The sequence below is a fragment of the Petaurus breviceps genome, unplaced genomic scaffold, assembly GCF_028583685.1.
Source record: "Petaurus breviceps papuanus isolate PSGF00001 unplaced genomic scaffold, PetGlider_PUasm1.0 120, whole genome shotgun sequence".
Taxonomy (NCBI): Eukaryota; Metazoa; Chordata; class Mammalia; order Diprotodontia; family Petauridae; genus Petaurus; species Petaurus breviceps.
This window is the reverse complement of record NW_027185627.1, coordinates 382,387-403,756: the sequence shown is the minus strand read 5'-3', so window position 1 is coordinate 403,756 and position 21,370 is coordinate 382,387. Positions and strand designations below refer to the sequence as shown.

General features: G+C 43.6%; 2 protein-coding genes across 7 annotated transcripts in view; both read right to left on the bottom strand.

The window, feature by feature from the left end:
• UNC13B (unc-13 homolog B) overlaps nt 1-21,370 on the bottom strand; it is a 341,071-nt gene that overhangs the window by 51,196 nt on the left and 268,505 nt on the right. For 2 of the 6 annotated variants that reach the window (XM_069088727.1, XM_069088734.1), the window contains exons 2-3: nt 10,254-12,815; nt 4,131-4,153 (exon numbers count right to left, since the gene is read on the bottom strand). The exons of the other annotated variants lie outside the window; for them this stretch is intronic. In XM_069088727.1, coding sequence (XP_068944828.1) covers nt 4,131-4,153; nt 10,254-12,708 — 2,478 coding nt within the window. In that variant the 5' untranslated portion in view covers nt 12,709-12,815. The remainder of the gene's footprint in view (nt 1-4,130; nt 4,154-10,253; nt 12,816-21,370) is intronic. 6 annotated transcript variants of the gene reach the window in all.
• The window catches only part of RUSC2 (RUN and SH3 domain containing 2), a 445,432-nt gene that overhangs the window by 339,497 nt on the left and 84,565 nt on the right, over nt 1-21,370 (bottom strand). The gene's annotated exons all lie outside the window — the stretch shown is intronic.

Sequence of the window (21,370 nt, the reverse complement as noted above, 5' to 3'; positions counted from 1 at the left end):
TCTTGCTTTATTTAGGGTAAGTATATCCCTAAGTGATTCTCATGCAAGAATAGGGAAAAAAATTATAGATGAAGGCTCATATCAGCATAAAAACAAAGACCTCCTCATAATTTTGAGGCTTAAGATAAGTAAAATGAATCTAACTTCAACCAACATCTACCCTGGCTTCCTTCCTTTGATCAAAGAAAGGTTAATTTCTCCCATAGTTGGGAAGCTTCCCTAGGGTAAGACAATATCCTTTCCATCTCTGTATCTCACCTGACTCCAACACAACACTTTTCATGTAGTAAGTACTTAGTAGATTGTTGCTGAATGAATTATCTTAGCCAGAGATCCCAGCGGGGACCAAAGTCGTGATAGTTCTTGTGCTTTATCACAAAGAGGTGGACCAGGGGGCAGAGGTTTTAACTTTGAGACAGGTGCTATGAAGTATAGTCATTGACAGTCCTAAGGCACAGCTGCTGTGTATGGGCACCGGCATCTCCCTCAGACCAGCTGGAGCTACCCTCTTCCAAGAGCTGTGCTGATATACCCTCCCAGGGAAAGCCCAGGGGGCTGTGATGAAAACCAGTCATGGTCACGGTGGTGGTGGTGGTGGTGGTGATAGTGGTGATGGTGGTGGCGGCAGCGGTGGTGAGTGTTGGTGATGGTGATGATGGTGGTGGTGGTGGTGATGGTGGTGGAGATGAAGCGGGGAGGGAAAGAGTCTGGTCTTGACCCATAGACAGCTACTTAACTACAGATATACAAATCATGTGCAAAGCTGGCTTCCAAAGGGAGATAAATGCTTATGAACCCTGCCAGGGGCCAGGCAGGAAACAGCAAATCCAAACAACTTACAGTTTTATAGCTTCAGACCTAAGTCATTCAAATTTAGTGGAAAAGAGAACATGGCTGAGTGAGCCTACCAGGAACAAATAAGGGATCTGGCATGTCAAATCCAGGGTTACCTCTAGATATGGAGAAACAGTGATGTTTGGGAGAGGGGATTATTGGCACCAACAAAAGTTACAGTAAGAGCCTAGGATGAAAGCCTGGCATCAGGGCCAACAGAGCTACTGGCATCAGCCAAGGGGAATAAGCAGAAGCAGCCCTTTCTCTGCTATACGCAAGGTGAAGCCAAGAGATGAGAGCCTGAACATGTCTCCTCACAGTTTTGGAGGCATAACTCAATGTGTCTTGCTACAACTGGAAAGTTTTGTATATCTTAGCATCTCCTGCAAACAGAGAAGGCTAGAGGCCAATGCTGTAACTGTAGGCCAGGCCTGGAGCAATGAGTAATGGGAACATCCAGACTTCCCTAGAGCTGGGCTCAGAAACATTTCTCTGTCCTTTCTCAAGGGAAAGTAGGACTTTTCTCTTGCCTCAGTCCTGGTCTTACTCAGCAAACACAGATACCTCCCTCATGCTCCTGAAGATTGGCAGGACCGCTGCTTGCCAAGGCTTGGTCACTCTGCTAGCCAGCTTGCTTCCAATCCATCTGCTTCCCTGGGCTAAGCTGGGGCTCAGAGGCGTGAGTACACGTACACACGACACACCCCTCCCACCATACCAGATGACTTTCTTTTTCACTAGAGGGATCTGTTACCAGAGATTCCCAAATAGACCTGAAAAATGCAAAGGCAGGTCCCAGAACTGCTGCTCATCAGAAGAACAGGTTGAGGAGAACAGAAGGCCAGAATTTATTTTCCAGTGCTAGGCTGGTGTTTTCTCTACCCACCTAACAATTCTACCTTTTGTCAAGAGCTGGGGCTACTGAGAAAGTCAAAGGGAAAGATGACCTGAAAAACCAAGATGTCTGGCTCCCAAATGCCCACCTGGGATAGGGATGGAGGGAGACAGGCTTGAAATGCACAGCTGAGCAACCACCTGAGATGGGGAAAGGATGCAGAGCTGTGTGGGGAGGGGGTTGGCCCTAGGACTACCTGGGGATGGGAGGAATGTATAGCTAAGAGCTCACCAGGGACCCAGGACCACCTAAAATGGGGGATGGGAGAAGGGAGGACGAAAATGAGGGGGAAGATGCATGACTGAGAGCTCAGAAGAGAACCCTAAGCCTACCTCTCCAAGACTGAAGGTTTGTATACTGTGCATTATACAGAAAAATCTGAGCTCAATTCAGGCAGGAGACTCTTTTCCCCTAGAAATCAAGGTCAGGGCCAGCTCCTTAAAAAGGGGTCTCAAAGAATGAGGCCATCTAGTGCCATAGGCCCTACCAATTCCTTTCCCCACCTCAGGGTATATAAAGGTAGGGGCTGGTGTGAGCAGCTGATCTCCTTGCATCCCACCCCCCAACCTCCCAAAGGATAGGTCCTTTGAGGTCTCAAGAAAATCTATGAACAGTCTCAGAATAGGCCAGGGCATTCAGGCTCTCAAGGTCTGGGCAAACAGGAAGAACTAATAAAGGTCCAGCTCCAATAAGGGACTTAAGGCCCAAGGCCCAGATATTCAATGAACTAGTTTAGGTTCCCCTTAAGCTCCTACCATGGAGTGACTTGTGTTAACTTAAACATATCCCACCTTCAGCACATGAGCTCATTCACTGCCTTCTCAAAGCCACTGCCCAGGACCTGCCTCATTGGCACCAAACTCACTGGCGCCCACCTCCCTATCAAGGTTTCTGAGCCCTGGCCAGGACTCAGACTAGAGGCTGAGAACAATCTGATGCCATCATACACATTTCAGGCATTCGATCAAAGGCTTCCAAGGAGGATAAGCAGCAGCTGATCAGCACTAGTCTTTAAACCTGGATCATTTTCCCTGGCGATTCTACTGCATCTAGAAGTGAGAGGCCGATAGTAGGAGCTTCAAAGAAAACAAGAAAGGAACAGCTAAAAAAAGCACTTGGAAAAAGTTAACATGAAGAATGAAAACAAACACTTCCAACTGCAAGAGTCTGCTAGTCTGGGTGAAAAACATGGTCCAGAATCTCCAAGTCTCTTGAGCAAACCAAAGGCAAACACTGCATGTGGGAGCCAACTGTAGAACTAAGTACCAGGGTCCACAGGTCCTCCCTTTCCTCTCACAGCCATGACCTGCCCAGCCCCAAACTTCAGAGTCGGATTCACATGTATGTGAAACAGCACTCTAATGGACAAGTTGGGGAGAGGGAAGAGAGATGGGCACAGAGCTGCCTAGCTCTGGCCAAGAGTCCACTCAAGGTGAGTCAACAATTCAAGTCAGGATAAGAATGACTTGGGCAAGGTTTGAAAGCATGTGCCTTGTGTTTGATAATTATGTTCCCTTTGTGTTGAGGCTTTGAGAAGTAATCCAACCCTCCTGACTTATCATAAAATAAATAACATTAAGAGTGGGGTTTTCTGGCATTGTAAGTGTGTGCATTTATAAGAATAAATATTTTAAAATATTCATGATTGTGTATGTCTCTCTGGGGAACCCAACAAAGTTGTTCACCTGATCTACCCTTAGTCCTGGCTCTGTGTAGGATACACAAACATTAAGTGAAGAATTTCCAAAAAGAAGTCATGGAAAATTTGCTTGCTATTTGTGATGGTTCTCTGGGAATGGGAGAGGGTTAAATATAAGAGGAAATTTAAACTATATTTTTAACAAGATATCAATAATTTTTTTTTTATTAAAAGAAGCAATAGTAGAAGGGCCCAGTATTCCCTGAAGGTCCTCAGTTATAATTACTGGTAGACTCTATGCTGATCCTGAATTCAAATGCAGTCTTAGACATTTGCTAGATGTGTGACCCTGGACAAGTCACTTAATCTCTACCTCAGTTTCCTCAACTGCAAAATAGGTATAATAACACTAAGCTCAAAGGGTTGTTGTGAGGATCAAATGAAATATTTGTAACAAATACCTATCACACATAGTAGACACTATAGAAATGTGTATTCCCTCCCTCTGTCCCCTGATAGAATAGACAGGTCAATAGAAACTTAAGCTTCCTTCCCTTCTGAACTGGTGGCCCCTGTAACAAACAGATTCTTATCTTCTACCCAAGAATTTTTGCCAAAAAACAAACATGCTGAATGCAGGAAGGGCACAAGGCATCTGAAGGCACAGAACATGCATGCACACCACTTGTGGGGAGAGGACACAAAGTATTTGCAGGCACAAGCATGCACAGAGCATGCACACCCCACTTGGGGGACAATGACCTGAAGGGCTTGTTGCCTTCCTTCTGTAAGGGGAAAAGAAAGAAGATAAAAAGAGGAAAGGAGAAGAAAGAGATTAGAGCAAATTTCTGCACATCAGTGAGATGCTAACCTGGCTACCGACTCTCCAAGAAGCCCAAGGATGGCATAGCTGGACCGTGGGGAGATGTGAGGCGAAGGGGAAGGGGAAGGGGAAGGAGAGTACTTTGAAAATATAGACTGATGTGCTTTCCATCCTGATCCCCTCAGTTCATCAGACACCCGTCAGCTGGGAACCTCCCCAGGAACAAAGACAAAGAAAGGTCTTCTCATGAAAAAACAGAAACCTTGTGTTTATTTCTCTTCTCCATTGTGTTCATTCCACCAATTAGAGTGGGGTAGTCAGAGGCATACTCATGGGATAAGAGAAATGGGGGTCACAGATCCAACACTACCCAGAAGGGTGTTCAGACCAGAACCATAGCTTTTTCAGGGGCTGTACAAGCTCATTCCAGATTTAGGTAAACTTTATGGCTGAATCTTTTGCCCATCAGGAAACAGGAGCCATCCATAGGTTTTCACCCACACATCCCCCTTGACAATTCAACTGAGAAGCCCTGGATCCTGGAGTTGAGTCTGTAGTAGTAACAACTACAGCTTCCTATCAAAAAAGTGCCTTCTACCTATTTAAAGAACAAATAATATAACCATGTCACCCAATCTCCTAGAATGTCCCTTCACACTCCTACTTCCTCCAACTTGTCCAAATCCTACCCACCCTTTAGGGCCCAGCTCAAATCCCATCTCTTCCATGAAGACTTCCCGAACTACTCAGGCTCTCTCTTCTCTGAACGCCTATTATGTGCAGTCAGTTCTCACAGTCCAACACATAATTGGCCTCCAATTGTTTCGTGGGTGTGAGTGTGGTCACTGCAGCTAAATTTTCTCTTGTGAAACTTCCCTGGGAAAATAGCTACTTTCCAATCAACAGCTGGTGGAAAAGCAGAAATTTCAGAAGCTGCAGAGTCGAGGGGTCACTTTGGGAAACAGGGCCTATTTATTTCATGCTCTTTCCCCCTCCTCCCATTCCTGGGAGGGAGATGAAGTAAGGGCCTGCTCTGCTTACTCCCCTAGGGAAGCTCAAACTTCCTGCCTCCGAGCTCTGAAGCAAGGAAAGCTCTTTCAGCAATATCCAGGCCAACTCCACCCCAAGGACAAGCTAGTTTCACTCAGGGTCTCGGGCCTCATACTTTCTCATTTGTTTCTTCAAGAAACATCACGTTAATTGCTGTCCTGGGACAACAGAGGCTTTGAACAACAGGAGGCCAGGCCAGAGGCCCCCTGAAGACGGCACAATTAGTGACTGCACTTTCCCCAATTCCCCTCACTCCACTTCCAGTGAAAGTGGATGACCAAATATTGCCTGCGCACATTGCCTAGCTTGCCAGCTCTAGTGATGATACAGGAAAGAATATGGTGAAGGAATCCTGATTCAACAGAAAGACCAGAGGGTAAAACCTAGTTAGTTCATTTATCAGGCATATCAAATTCTTGGACTACAAGAGCTTTTTGTGTATTTCTTCCCTAGTGCCTAATGAGAATTGCCCTTCCTTTCCCCTTCAGAAAGCCCATTTGGCATTTTTCCCTCTCCTTTCTCCCTAAATTTATCTTACATTCATCCACAAAATCTCTCCCATTTTCTAGGCCAGTACAAAAGAGGTTGATAAGGCTAGATGGGGAGAAGGGCCTGTGCCCATGCTTTCCAAAGTTAAGAGTCATTACATTTCAGAAGAGTTCCCAGGAGTCTTGCCACAAGGTCCTGCCCATTCACCCAAAAGGAGGGCTGCAAGTTAGGCATTTAGGTTTCTTTCATTATTTCATTCACTTGTCCAAAAAATATTTACTGAGACCCTACTAAGTGTAAGGTACCTGAGGGGTAGAAAGACATGTAATAAAAGATGTTACAGTAGAGGAGACAAAATGTAGCCATAGCTACAACACAAGGTAGAATTGCTAAGTTCTATATTAGTGAGATTTGGGCTAGTTAATCTAGGCCCCCATCCAAGGAGAGAAGATATGCATATGGAGCCAGCTGGAATATCTAGTGAATATTCATGTCTATAGTACCTGCCTCCCCCTTTCCTTTGCCTTACCTGCTTAGTCTAAAATTAGTGTATTTAGACAATCCTTTGTAATAAATACTTTGGCCTAACACCCCAGTGTGGACTCATGTCAGTGTGCCATCCAAAACCAGTTGGGTGTCTAGATGGAGCTGGTACCCTGGGATTCAGTCAGCTAAAAAAAGGTGGCTCCTGGTCAAAACACAAACCTGGCAATAGCAGCTGGGATTTATCAAGAAAGACTTCACGAAAGAGATGACATTTGACTGGCCTTTGAAGAATGGCTAAGATTCTGATAGCATCCTTTCCCTTATGTTCCTCTCTGTTGCTGGTCCTGTGGATGGTCTTGAATGTCAAAAACCAAGCAGCTGGGGCTTATTCAGTGGGTAATAAGGAACCCACAGAAGGCAATTAAGCAAGAGGGGAATTAGACGGTCAAGGTACTACATTAGAAAGACTAGTGTAGTAGTGGTATGCAGGTATAATTGTCTCACTTAAAGCTGACAGCAAAGGAATGGAGCATATGCTATTCGCATGAATTCAATTTTGAAGAAATTATGTTTGTCACGAATCCCTATCCTGGCTTGAAGCCCCCTCATTTCGTGAGATAAAAACTACTCTCTTCTCTAGGCCAGCTGCTTCGCCACGGGCAAATATATACATACTAAGGGGAGAAAGGAGCAGGTCAAAAATACTACCTATCCAGAATCTGGGCAGAGTTAGCTTTGCAGATGGATCCCTGGTCTCAAAATGAGACGAGCTTCTGAAGCCCCAGCCCCTACAGAATGAGTAGCCTGATGAAAATGGAGAAAACATCTACCACTGATATATAAAGTCAAACTCTTTGGAAAATCCAATCATCAGCCAAAGAAGGCAGTTTTGACATTTTTGCCTAAGACATTTTTCCAAAATCAACACTGTCCATTGCAGCTCATTCATAATTGGGAAGAAACATAATATGTGATTCTCCCTGTTTTACTCTCTAATAGAACTCCAGTTCTATTTTTCTTTGGGTGGAGGATGATAGACATTTCTCTTCTCTTTTAAGAGGTATACTCTTCTTCCTGCTATTACCCTCTACATATTCTCCTCTATTTCAACCCCACTCCACAGGAACAGTAATTTTCAGGATCAGTTTAGTTAGACCTTTGCAAAGAATCCACTTAAAGAATTTTATAAAGCGGCAGGTTGCTCTTTCACTAACCCATCCCTTCCCTTATCACTACCACTTGCCTAATCCTGAGACGCTCATCATCTCACACCCTACCTACCCAAAGTTCATTTTTTTCTCTCCTCTGATTAATGATACAGACCACTGCTAGATTAATCTGTTTACAATATAGTTTTCATCAGATAACTGGCCTACTCAAAAGACTTCAATGGCTCCCAGGTCCCTGTAGGATCAAGTTCAAACTCTTCATATGATGGCCTTTCATAATCTGATTTCATAATCAATTAACAAACATTAAGTGCTTATTACGTTTTAGGAATTAAGCTCAATGCTAGGGATGCAGACACAAAATTCAATTGTTCCCTATCCCCAAGGAGCTAAAATTCTAAAGGGGGAAGCAATTGATGCACATATGTACATACAAAAAATATGCAAAATGAAAACAACGTAGTTTCAGGAGGGAGGACCCATCTGTTGGGAGGACTAGAAAAGACTTCATGTAGAAGGTGATACTTGAATTAAGTCGTGAAGGAAACCTGTGATAGAGATAGGATGAAAAAGAGAGCTACCATGTTCTGTGTATGGAATAATGAGGAGACCAGAAGAGATGGCCAAATTGTAGAGTACAAGAAGAAGCAAGTGGAATTAGATTGGAAAAGTAGGAAGGGACAAGGTTGTGAAGAGACTGAAGTGTCAAACAGAGATTTATATCTAATAACAGGCAACGGGGAGCCACCAGAGTTTGTTAAGTAGACCTGCCTATTCCCCAATCCATTCCCCTTCTGTTCTATTAAGGTCACTATCCCATCAATCTCATCCATGCTTTTTTGACTCACACTATTCCTCTTACCTAAAACTTCTGCTTTCTCCCACACAGATCCTGTTCTTTCTTCAAGTCTCTTCTCTGATAAGTCTTCTTTCACTACTCTGAGCCTCATTGATCTCCCGTTTCTAGGAGCTCCTACCATATGTATAGTCATAAAATCAGAGAATTTTAAAATTGGAAGGGACTTTAAAGGTCATTTACTGGAACAACCCTAACCCCTCTTCTCCCCAACCTCATTTGGCAGATGAAGACTCTGGGATCCAGAGAGGTTAAGTGATCTAACCTGAATCATAAACTTGATCTGTATCAAATAATATGGCACATAAATAGAATCATCCTACATAATCATCTTGTATCTTCCATATACTCTGGACTTGTGTGATGTACTCATTTATTTATATGTTACAACCCCCACCTTGAGAATAGGGATTGGTTTTTTGCCATTTTTTTTATCCTCATTTCCTGGCACCCAGAAAGCACTTAAAAAATTTCTATTGATTGACTGACATTGTTCACTATTGTTTCATGTGGGTGAGTCTTGTCTCCCCAGTAAGACTCTAAGTCCCTTGAGGACAAGGCCTGTATCTTCTTTCTCCTTCTCAGATCTTCACACCAGCCCACTATAATCTTAAAAACACTGTTACCCTTCACAACCAGCCCCTACCTCCTCAGTGAAGACTTGTGAGCCCTCCACTATACCCTCCCCCTCAACAAACAAAAAACAACCAATTCTATTCACTTTAAGACTATCTCAGCAAAATTCCCCTTAACACTACCAAGCTCTATTACCAAGCAAGTTGACTGAGCCTGGGATGGTAGCTGTGCTCACAAAGCTACTTCTGTGTTCTTGCTGATGGCTCAGAACAAGGGTACTTTGTCAATGTGAGTATAATTCCCTAAATGGAATAAATATATTTAACCCTGATCTCTGTATAGCAGTTGCTCTCTAAACAAAAAGGAAAATTGAGCTTTTGTCCTGTCATTAGTGGACAAAATACTCTTCCTAAATTACTCCTCTTAAAGTCTTTTCTCCACATCACTCATCTTTATTTCCCTAGCCATAAAACTTCATATAATTTTTATGGTCTTTTTTTGGAGGGGGGAAGGCAAGGCAAATTGGGGTTGACTGGCCCAAGGTCACACAGCTAGTAAGAGTTAAGTGTCTAAGGCCAAATTTGAACTCAGGTCCTCCTGACAGGGCTGGTGCTCTATTCACTTCGCCTCCCAGCTACCCCCATATAATTTCTTAAACCACTTAATAAACTCAAACCACATCATGTCGGGGACTAGGAGAATAGGATATGGAGAAAAGGGGCTATGAACGACACTTGACTATTTTACTACTGGAAGACTGGACTTCAGACCTATTTCACAACCAACTTTTCTAGACCGGGGAACATAATTTCTAGCCATGTCTTCATTTCAGCTAAATTGTGTTACAACCACACACTGAGGATGTCCTGTTATATCAATAATTCTAAACAACTCTGTAGTTTGCTCTTATTTGTATTTATTCTCTGGGTTCTTGAGAAGTTGTTATCAAACAGTAGCTATAGAACCTGCCTCCAAGCCAGGAGGCCCTGAGTTCCAGTCCTGTCCATGACATATCCTGCCTTGTGTGGGCCTGAGCAAGTCCCTCAGAATTCTCAGTACTCTAGGCAACTCTAACTGAAGAGGAGATGCCTACCTGAGTTCCCTCACCTGGGAGTTCCCTGTACCTATAAAATTACAGGTCTAGTCCCCATAACTGATTCACTTGATTCTTGCATGTATATTTACTCTGTCTCCATGAGACAGGGAACTCCCTATAAACAAGTATTTTCCCTCCTATTGTTTCTGCATCCCTTTCCTCTCCCTCCTCAGGTCCTAGTAAAGGTCTCTGAACACAGGTGGGTTTTGTTTATTGGAGATCTGAACAGCAGAGCTGAGACAAGTCCACCCACCCCAATACTCTTTCAGATGCCCAGTCCTGGCCAAAGGGAAATCCTGTACAATGAGCCAAGGCCTTAACTGACACAGACTTAATGTACCTGAATATATTTCTTCAGTTGAAAGACATTTTGCTTCCTGAACTAATTCCTGTAAATGTCTCTTCTGTGTTAGTCTCTTTTCTCTCAGTACATTTTTGAAGTTGTTGATGCACTTGTTGAGGTATATAGTCTCTGCACACACCTGCTCTAGGCTCAACTTCCCATCCTTGGGCTCCTGAGGCCCATCCTTGGGCCCTGAACAAGTCTCATCCCCAAGGCTGCACATGGGCTTTGGCTGTCCCAAAGAGACATCCAAATCTGAACATGGTAGCGAACAGGAGAGCAGAGAGTCATTCGAAGCAGGAGAAACGCTGCTATGGTCCAAAGTGACTTGTTCTTTACATCTAGAAACAACCAGTTCACTGGCTGCAGCATCGCTAGCTAAGCTCTCACTCCCTCTACTGCAGGGGCTTTCCACCAAGTAGTCTCTGTCTCCCCCTGGGCTCAACATCTGCAGCAGCCCCTCACTATCATCAGTTTGGGAGCCACTCTCATTGCTGTCCAGGCCTTCGGGACTGAAGGAATCACTGCTCTCCAGCTTCTGAAATACCCCCTGAAGGGCTGACTTGAAGTGGTGAATTGCTTTTCCTAATTTATTTGTGTAAAACTTCACGTCTGTGCCATCTCCATCTTCCTGTGAGGCATCCAGAACATATGTGGAACTATCCAAAACATCCCTAAGGACCTGCACAGCAGTCTCCTCCTCCTCATTTAGGTCAATATGAACCATGTCTTTGAAAGCCTCAGGTCCTATGGTCACTTCATCCATCATGCCTTCACGGTTTGGAGTCATCAGCCTTCTGGACTCATCTGTTAAAAGGGAATTTAATTGCTCTCGGCTCAGAATCTCAAGTCCTGTTCCATAACCCGACAGCCGGTCTTTCTCTGCTTTGGTACCCTCAGGAGATGGGCAATGGCTGGCTTTCTCTCTAATGCTGCAGCCAACTTCTTTTGCTCCTGTGCACAAAAGTCCCTCACAATACTGCTCTGCAAACTCCTGTGCCTTCCTGGAATCTTCCTCTTTGGGGATGAACTCTAAGAGAGATCCCTTAGTTTCCTGCAAAATCGGTGAAAGGGCCTCCCTCTGGGGCCCAGTCTGGTTTCCATGGCTGCAAAAGACTATTTGGGCTGCTTCCTCTGCTTCTTCCAAAGGCCCAGATACCACATTGTTTCTTTTTGCTAAGGTGACCTTGGGCAGAAAACAAAGCTTCTGGTCCTGGGAATCCCAGCTTTGATTCTGAGTTCTGACCCAGCTGGCATCTGGTTTTTGTGCCTTGTCCCTTTTATCTGCACGCAGAACCCCTTCATCAAGGCTCAAAGAGCGCCAGCGATGATCCTGCAGTCCTCGATGCACCAATGAAATGGACTCCATCTGGGGGCTCCAGCCCTTTGACCAGCTGAGGTCTTCCTGTGTGGCAATATGGACCCCTACACTTTGTAAGAGGACTGATTTCTGCAAGATGAAGTCTCTCTGCTCTGGCTGTACGAGCCTGACGATCATGGGCCTGGGATCGTGGGCCTTGCCCGTAGCCATATTGGCCCTGTAGGCATCCCTTATGTACTTGCTGCATTGGATGCCATTAACACAGAGGTGTTTGGCTAGGAAGCTATTCACAAGCTCCGTGGTGTTTTCCCCATCTTTCTCAGGAATGCCATAAAAATACAGGGTGGGTTCCTCCCTGGAGCATTCCACGTGGGGCTCCTTGGGTTTCCCTTTTACACATGCTTTGGCTGCAGAGGGACTGCCACCCACCTGTAATCCTTCAATCTCACTCAGCACTGAATCCACACAGCTGGATACCTCATCCACAGAGCCTTTAACCAGGCTCAAGTGCTGCTGAAGCTCAGCGATCTCCAACTGGAGACGGCTGATCCCTTGTAGCTCTTTCACAATGTAGTCCACCACGTCTCCAGAGGGCTCTGGCTGCTGCCTGGGGCTGCCACCCCTGGATGGAGAGGGTCTGTGTCTTTCCCTTTCAGGGAGTTCCTGCTGGCTCCCAGTGGAGCAGTCCTGAGAGTCAGACTTTGAGGGGCTGAGCTGCCCCTTATCCAACTGGGCTCCACTTATGCCAGGGCCAGGGTGTTGCCCAGAGCAATCGTTGCAGGTCATATCTATCTTCCCACTGCTAACTGTGACCACTTGCCCACAGCAAGTAGGCAGCAAATTCCTGTCCTGAGGAGAGGCTCCAACAGGGCTTGAGGGCTTATTCCTAATGTCACAAACTATCACAGCTGACCCTGAATCAGCTGAGGAAAGCTCTGAGCAGGTATTTGGATCAACAGAGCTTTCTTCTTTAGGCTCCTGCAACAACCTCTTCATTTTTTCCCTCAGGGTCTGAGGGGGTTTTTGCTTCTTCCCCTTCTTTTTGGCCAGGATGCTTCCTAGAGATTTTCTTGGAAAGGCAATACTGTGTCCTGATCTTTTCAATCTATTCCTAGCAAACATCATTGGCATTGGCAGCTGCACTGGGCCTGGTGCATCATGCTGCCCAAGACAGATGTGACTAGCTCTCAAGTCCAACACATGCCTTTGGATCCCAGCTTGAGTTTCTTACCAGGTAACTATTAAGAGAGGAAAAACAATGCACTGAGGTAAAAAAAGAAGCAGGGTTAAATACAACAGTGAAAACCCAGATCCATCAGATTTAGTCTATATAATTGGCTTATCTCTAAGGGTTCCTGCTACAACTCTGGTCTGTCAATAAGTCCTAGCTAAGAATGTTGGACCTATAGATCTCAATCCTTGGTCTTCACAGTAGTTTTTAATGCCAAATAAAAAGCAAATTCTGTGATACAGATAAGTCTTCCTTTTGAGGAGCAAAATTTCCTACAACCTGCAGCAACAGAGGAATTCTAGGTCTGAGGGAAGGAAATCTGGTTTCAAAGTAATGGGTGCCTCCTTAATATTGAAATCACATAAAATTAGAGAACTAAGGACTAGCTAAAGAATGAATAAACAAATGAATGAATTGAATGAATATGCAAAACATCAATACTAAGGAGCTCAAATTACATAATTACCAAAATAGATTTTAATTACTGTTCAAATATACAGACAAAACATGACACAAAATGAGACAATACCCTTGAACACAGTCAGGTTGCATGGGATTGAAAACTGAAGTGTATCTTGGAACTCCTAAGTCCTCACCAGAACTCCCAGTTGAAAAGAAAATGAAGAATTCAGTGGCTCCAGCATCATCAACCAACACATACCGTGTTTCCCCGATAATAAAACCTATCCCGAAAATAAGCCCTCCCCTTACTGTGTAAGATTCCTCTAAAATAAGCCCTCCCCCGAAAATAAGCCCTATTGAGATTGCTACTGTAGTGAAGGTGATCCCCTGCGCTACACGCTACATTATGGTACCCTCTGTATGCACCGTTTCCTCCCCCCCCCCAAGAAACGCACGCCGCGCTCCGAGCTGCATCCAATCAGAGCTGCAGCAGTGAGCGCGTCATCCTGTTCTTCCCCAGTGATTTGCTTATTGAATAAAGGTACATTTTTTTGTTCACATTTACCTGTTTATTAAAATTGCTGTCAATGTTCATTAAAATAAGCCCTCCCCTGAAAATAAGCCCTCTGGTGTTTTTCTGTCCAAAAAAAATAATAAGACAGTGTCTTATTATCGGGGGAACACGGTAGCACACCCTTTTGATGTAGGGTGACAAAAGGTTTTAGGTTAGATAAAAATGAACTTTTTGCACTTTGTTCCATCACTGATAATGATGTCAAGTTATAGCTATCTAGCTACTGCACAGGAAACTTCTTTCATTCTAGATAATGATATGATCTATGTTGAGTGACTGGAAAACCTCGAAGGTCTACAAGGCTATTAACTGTTATTAAGTTGATAAGGCTGACTATTAAGGCATCCCTGGGATCCACCCTACAGGTGGAAGTAGCTTAGAGTGAGATGACCTTTTTCAAAAGCCCAAACTCCCCAGAGAGTTCTCTATAGGGAACTTACTGTGACTCTACTATGAATTCTGCTTTGTGGAGGATTGGATTTCAACAAGGATCCCATTTTAAAGGAATTATTCCCAAATACAAAGAGAAAGTTAAAAAAAAAAAAACCTGAAGCAAAAGTAAGGAGAAAGCAAAGCAAAGTTTATCTGAGAATCTAGGATGGCTTGTATCATCAGTATAAGCTCCCTCAGTGATACAGAAATGGACTGAAGGACATTAATCATGAGAGGGAAAAAGAGAAGGACAAAGTCTGCTCACAACTTCTTCTTGCATGGTGGCAAATGCTCCTTAACCTTTCCCTCCAGCCAAGGACAGCACTGATCCTACAGTGAATCTGGTAGGGAGGGACCTAATCAGAGGCCGCTGCAGATGTGACTGATGCAGCCTCCCAGGATGGGCATGGCCACTCCAGCCAGCCAGGCACTTATACCTGGGATCAGATACAATCCGGCTTCTAGTCTCCTTTGTACTACTTACTGACAGCTCCTAAAAGACTGAGTCTGTGTCCTGTTTTGCTCACTGTGGCACAGTGGACAGACAGAACATTGGAACAAGGAAGAGCCTTCAGATCCTCTAGGACTAGTTTCTAGAGTCAGAGGGGGAAAAAACCAACCAGATCTATTTTCATCTATCTAGAATTAGTCTATGGATTAAATGTAGGTTAGCCATCAGCACCTGGATGAGAATATCAGCACAAAGGTGAGCATATAAACTAAGAAGTTACTTTCAGTCATGGATATAGGGGCTGAAAGGTCATCTAGTCCAGCCCCATCATTTAACATATGTGGACAATAAAACCCAAAAAGGTTAAGTTGACTTGCCCGGTGTCACATGGTAGGGACAGAGCCAGGACTAGAATCCAGGTTTCCCTGTTCCTAGTCTATTTTTTCCTATTTTTGCTTTTCGTTGTTGAATCATTCTTCAGTCGTGTCTGACTCTTCATGATCCCATTTGGGGTTTTCTTGGCGAAGATACTAGAGTGGTTTGCCATTTCCTCCTCCAGCTCATTTTAACAGATGAGGAAACTGGGACAAACATGTTTAAGTGACTCACCCAGGGTCACACAGCTAGTAAATGTCTGAGGTCAGATTTGAACTCAGGAAGATTCATCTTTGGGATTCCAGGCCCATTGCTCTATCCATTGTGCCACCTAGCTGCCATTCTAAGCTATGCTACCAATCAGCAGCTTCTCATTGCAACACCTAGGCCAGGGGTATGTGAGTTGACATGCTAATCAATTCACAGCTCCCTCTAGCACAGGAATAATCTTATTAATCTTAATCCAGGGTCCATCAATTAAAAAAATTATCACTGTACTTCAATATGAATCTTTATGATCCTATTTATTTTATTTTAAAGACTTAAGCTTCACTAAACTGCCAAAGTGGTCCGTGACATAGAAAAGGTGAAGAACCGTGCTGCTTTATTAACTCCCAGCTGATGTTATATTTCCATGTCTAGAAACAAAGAGTGAGCCACAAATGACCTTCTGAGTAAGTATGCACCAAAACTACAGCCTTCTCTGGCTTGGGCTGAGAAAGAGTTGTTTTTCCTTCATCATTGGAACCACATTTCTCATTTGGCCTAGGCAGGGCTGAAGTTCTGAACACACACAGACCAAAATAACCACCTGCACCCCCTCCTCCTTTATAAAAGACAGATGCTTCATTCCTCGGGAACTGCCACCCTTTTATCTGTCTCCTATTTGAGACCTGGCTCTGGGTTTCCCCATTTGTGCCATGGATGATCCCTTTCCCAGCAAGAAAATCTCAGGGTTTGGAGAGTGCTGGTTGGTTTGTTTCCAGCAGTGTCTCTTTGGGCAGCTAGGAGGCAACAGTGACTAGAGTTCAAAAGCTACCTCAGATACTTAACTAGCTCTGTGACCCGAGGCAAGTCACTGAACCTCTTTGCACCATAATTTACTTACCTGTAAAATAAGGGTAATAATGCCACCTACCTGACAAGTTATTGTAAGGAACAACTGAGGTGCTATATGTCAAGCTCTCTGCAAACCTTGAAGCAGGCGATTATTATGGAAGGAGGGAGAGAGGGAAAGGGAAAGGGAAAGAGAGAGGGAGAGACAGAGAGAAGGGGAGGGGAGGGGAGGGGAGGGGAGAGAGGAGGATTAAAGAAAAGAAGGACTATTCTACACAAAATTGAGGAGGAACTGAGAGCCTCTACTGTCCATTTTGCATATCCTCCTTAGATTAGACTTAGGCCAAAAGAAAACATTTGTTAGCATTTAGAGCCTAATTAGATCTATCCATTCTCCCTGACCTTCTCCAGAGAAGATATTTGACATGGATAATCATCAGTGAGAAAACCCCAGTCAAAATGGCAGAGATCTTGAAGATCAGATCCAAGATGGTTTCCAAACACCAACAACATAGGTTACAAACTTTAGCAGCTGGCAAAGCTAAGACCCAGACACTGATATCCACTACAAGATCCCTGCTGGTCCCTGCAGGACTTTTGTAAACAGGTTGGTCAGGGCCTCATGTAACTCTATGCCATTCTTTGCTATGATCTATAAGCAGGCTTGCATCTCTTGCCAAATCATTCCATTGTTTAGATAACTATTTCAGATTTTGCTCTAATCCTGGAGGTGAAAACTACCTAGGCCAACTGAGTATCTCAAGTACCAGTATAAGGCAAGTACCAGAAGGGCTGCAGCAGGCCAGGGAGGCTCTTGCCCCCCAGATGCTTCAGGCTCTCCTCCTGGCACCCCTTCCGGAAATGCAGGAGCAGAGCCCATCAAAGGTGCTGCAGGTACTTTTCCTATCACCTCTTACATCAATACAGAATAGTTGCCTGGTTTCTCACACTGGAGAGAAGCAGAAAATTTCCAGCCAGGGCTGCCATAGCAACTTGTTCCCAGCCCCCACCTAGGACAATCACCCATTTCCAGGGAATCTTTTTAAAAAGTTCCCTCAGGAAGCTAACTGATGTGACCTTAGCAGAACCAAAGGAAAGCTCAGAGTACCACAGATCACATTATCAGAGACTTAGAGCTAGAAAAGCTTTCAGAGGCCTTCTATTCCATTTTTCAGAAGAGGAAGCTAAGGCCAGTACTCTTTTCCACAGTACCATGGTGTTAGTTAAGTCCAGAAAACTTCCCTTTAGAGAATTAACGCTGGATGGTAAAGAGGCCCAGTCAGTAGTAGTTAATGAATGACTTGCTGACCTCTCATTCTGAAGGTATTCATGGGACAACACCCTTCTCACCATCCCTTTCAATCACCCAACCGCCTTACAGACTTTTGTAGCTACCAAGGGTCCTGAAAGGCATTGGGTATCTTTGAATAGGCAAATCATAGGGCCTCAAACAGAGGAAAGCAATTAACTTTAAGCAAAAAGGATCAATCTATACACTTTGGAACCAACCTTGGATGGAGAAGGGGACACTTGGAGCTGACAGATCCTAATAAAGGGAGGCAAGTCCACTCCCTAGCAACTTCCAGACCACCTCTGCAAACATACCCTACACAATCTATAGGTCTGGATTAACTAGGGACTACACTGTGAAGGAGACCAAGTAGTCCTCAGCTCCTTCCCAACTTTGTACCTACCTTTTGTTCATCTGAGCAACCAATGTCCTCATGTAGTCTCCCTACCCTCCCAGCAGTTCCCATCCTAACTGTTCTTTCCTGTCCTTCTCCCATCAATTTATATTGCCCACTTCCATAAGGGGCCCAAGATCTGCTTTGTGTCTCATCTTCTCCTTGATCCTTGAGGCAGACAGGGAGAAGAGCATAATCAATATCAATAATCAACATCAGAATTTGAAGGAAGCTTCTCATTTTATGGAGTAGGAAATTGATATACAGACAGAGAAGGCAAGTAATTTGTTCATGATCACAATGAGTCACTGGTAGCAAAAATACTGGAATCCATGTTTCCTTAGTCCAAGCCTGGTGCTATTTCCATGCTGCCTCCCAAATTGCTTACTTCTAGACAAATGGTTTCTTCCTTCCCTCTTTTTTACTTTCCTTCCTTGTTTTCTTTTTTATTTTCCCTATGATCCTAAACTATACATCAATGACAGACACTGTGAGGCTCCAAAGTGTTCTAGGCTACTTGCCTCTCTTTCCTTTCTGTCTCCTCTCTCCTCCAACCTTCCCTAAGAGCCAAAAAAGGAAGAGAAGATGGCAGTGAAGTTAGTGAATGTCTCTGATGTATCTTTGGTATGCTCATGTTGGTAGGAAGATATGACAACATTGTGATTTTTTTCTGTTGTGGTGATAAAGTGACTTCTAGCTTTCCCATCCCCTCTACCTCATCTACCCCTTATTGGGTTGGGAGATTGAATGATATATGTTTAAGGAATCTTCGTTAATCTTCTGTAGACCTACAGCTACCCTTATTTGGCTTGTGTTGCAAAGCCTGGGTAAAATCCCTTTAGCTTAAGAATTCTTGACCTCAGAAGGTTATGTTTGATTTTCACTACTACAATCATCACCCCAGAAAGCAATCCCAGCAAAAGGATAAGTGTGAAGTCTGCCTGAAGTCCTTTCATGCTTTAGGAACTCCAAACAACCCATGCTGATAACACTCTGGGACAGGTGTCCATGGCATAAATGAATCACTCACAGACACTACACATTGGTATTACCAGGACCACTGGCTTTCAGAGAGGGCTAAAATGACCTTTGACCCTAGAATTTCATTCCATTCTACCTTCTCAAACCCTGAAGGAGTGGGAAGCATGTGCCTTTAGAAATTCTGAACCCAAACACATGGCAAATGAGAAGCTGGCAAAGCAGAAAACTTAAAGTCCTATGGACTTACATGAGTGATTTGGTCACAGACCCAACAGTGTGGCAACTGGCCAAGGAAAGCCTCTTGCTCCAAAAAGGACAGGCCCAGCATTTTCAAATTACTGATCATTGAGCTGGTGGTACAACTCTGAGAACCCAGGAATCCCAGAAAAACTTTTCCATGCTCCAAAGCAGAGGGAAATTTCTCATCAAATGAATTGGAAAAAGCAATGATGGAGCATAGTGGCAAGGGCACTGGATGGAAAAGCAGAAATCCTGGCTCTGTCACTAAAGAGCAAAATGACCAGGGCAAGTCCCATAAGCTTCCTCATCTGTACAAAAGAGTAATAGTACCTGCTGTACATTCTTCATAGGATTGTTGTGAAGATAAGTAAGATCATGTATGTGCTCTATAAATTGTAAAGCATCAGACCAGGGTTTCTTAGGTCAAGGTCTTGTGAATTTGTTTTATTTTTAAGTATTTTTAATATTTTGATAGATTAGAATTTGTTTCCTTTGTAATCAAATGCATTTAATTTTGTGCATTCAAAAATATGGTTGTGGGAAAAGGACCAGAGACTTCATCAGACTACCAAAGGGGTCCATATCACACACACACACACACACACACACACACACACATTAAGAACCCTTACACTAGAGTCTAGAAAATTGTAGAGGATTATTATTTTATAATAATAATTTTACTAATAAACCCAAACCATTTGCTTATATGGGCTAACTAATGGTGGCTAATAGCCCTGAAATAGGCTGCCAAAGCTCAGGATGATTTGATTGGGGACAGACTTCATTCTCTTTGACCATGGGTCGGCTATTGCAGACCTCAATTCTATAGCCACGTTAAGTTAAGCTTTAAAATGGTCCTTTCCATAGTAGACCCAAATTCCATCTTCCAAATTAGAGATTCAACTTCTCTTCTCAGTATTAATTCTAATAGCCTATAAAGTATTAATCTCTCTTCATCCCAGTATCTGTATAGGATTTTTTAAATGTAAATTTTAGTATTAAAGCTGGAAGGGACCTCAGAGGCCATCGGGTCCAACCTCCTCACTTTCAGATGAGGAAACGAGGTCCAGGGAGGTTAAGTAATTTTGTGTTTTTGTGGGGGAGTACAAGATCCAACTGCAATATCCAGCCCCATACAGTCCTAGGGAAATGTCAGTCTCCCGTCACTACCAGCTCACCAATTCCTCTGGAGGAAATCTTCCTGGCTGAATCATTCATACCCTGTACTCGACCACAGCACAGTAAGAGGGATGCTTCTAACTTGCCAAGCTCCCATCCTATGCCTTACATAGACCTTAAGACTCAGTGGTAAAAGCCTGCCTCCTGGTGCCTTCACATGAATTCTTATCCTATTCACTTGACTCCCAGCTGGCAATTGAACATAGCAGCACCAGCTACTGCATCTTACCCATCCAGCTTCAGGTCATCATAAAAGCCCAAAGGAGCAAACCTCTAGGACCTTACCTTCTCAGTCCTGCTACACCTCTGGGTTTTTGGGGGAATATCCACTCTAAGAAGGACCCCACTCCGATGTCTAGTCACTCAGTTATTATAAAGAATACCCTACCCCTCCTTTACTGTATTACAGATTTTTTACAGACAACAGTACAATCTCAGCTCAACTGATATAAAAAGTACTACTGTGCATGTGAGATGATGGATGGGTTATCTGCACCCATATATACATATACAAGATGAGTTGATTATATAAGCTTACATATGAAATGGATGATATGTACACACGCACATATATAATATATAAGCAGTTTATACATACACAGAGATGAATAGTTTATTTGTACAAATAAACATACTTGAGGTGGGTAATCTATATCCACACACTTGTATACACACATAATTGATAGCTTATCTGTATACATATATACAATGGATGGTTTAGTTGTTGATGCCCCCCCCACCATGGCTGAATTATTTGTACACACACACACGTGCACAAGATGTATGGTTATTACTATACGCCCATGAGACATAGATAACCTACATGTATGTGGACATATACGTGGAATATATATGTCTACATACACACCATTCATATACACACACATCTGTATATATACACACACATGAAAATGGATTATATCTACATAAACATATGGATATATATGAAATGGACAGGCTATCGATCAGCATATATGTGGATGAACAAATAGCCAAGGAAAATCACATCTGTACACAGGCTCACATAATTAATGAATGTTTTTTCTATATACAAACAAGGTATACCAATTTTCTGTACACATGTTGCATATTTAAAGATGCTGTTCTTAGTGCACAAATGTGACACATCTGTCTTGCAGAATGACACCCGTCAGCAGCAGAGCCCCAAACTGGTTATATAATTA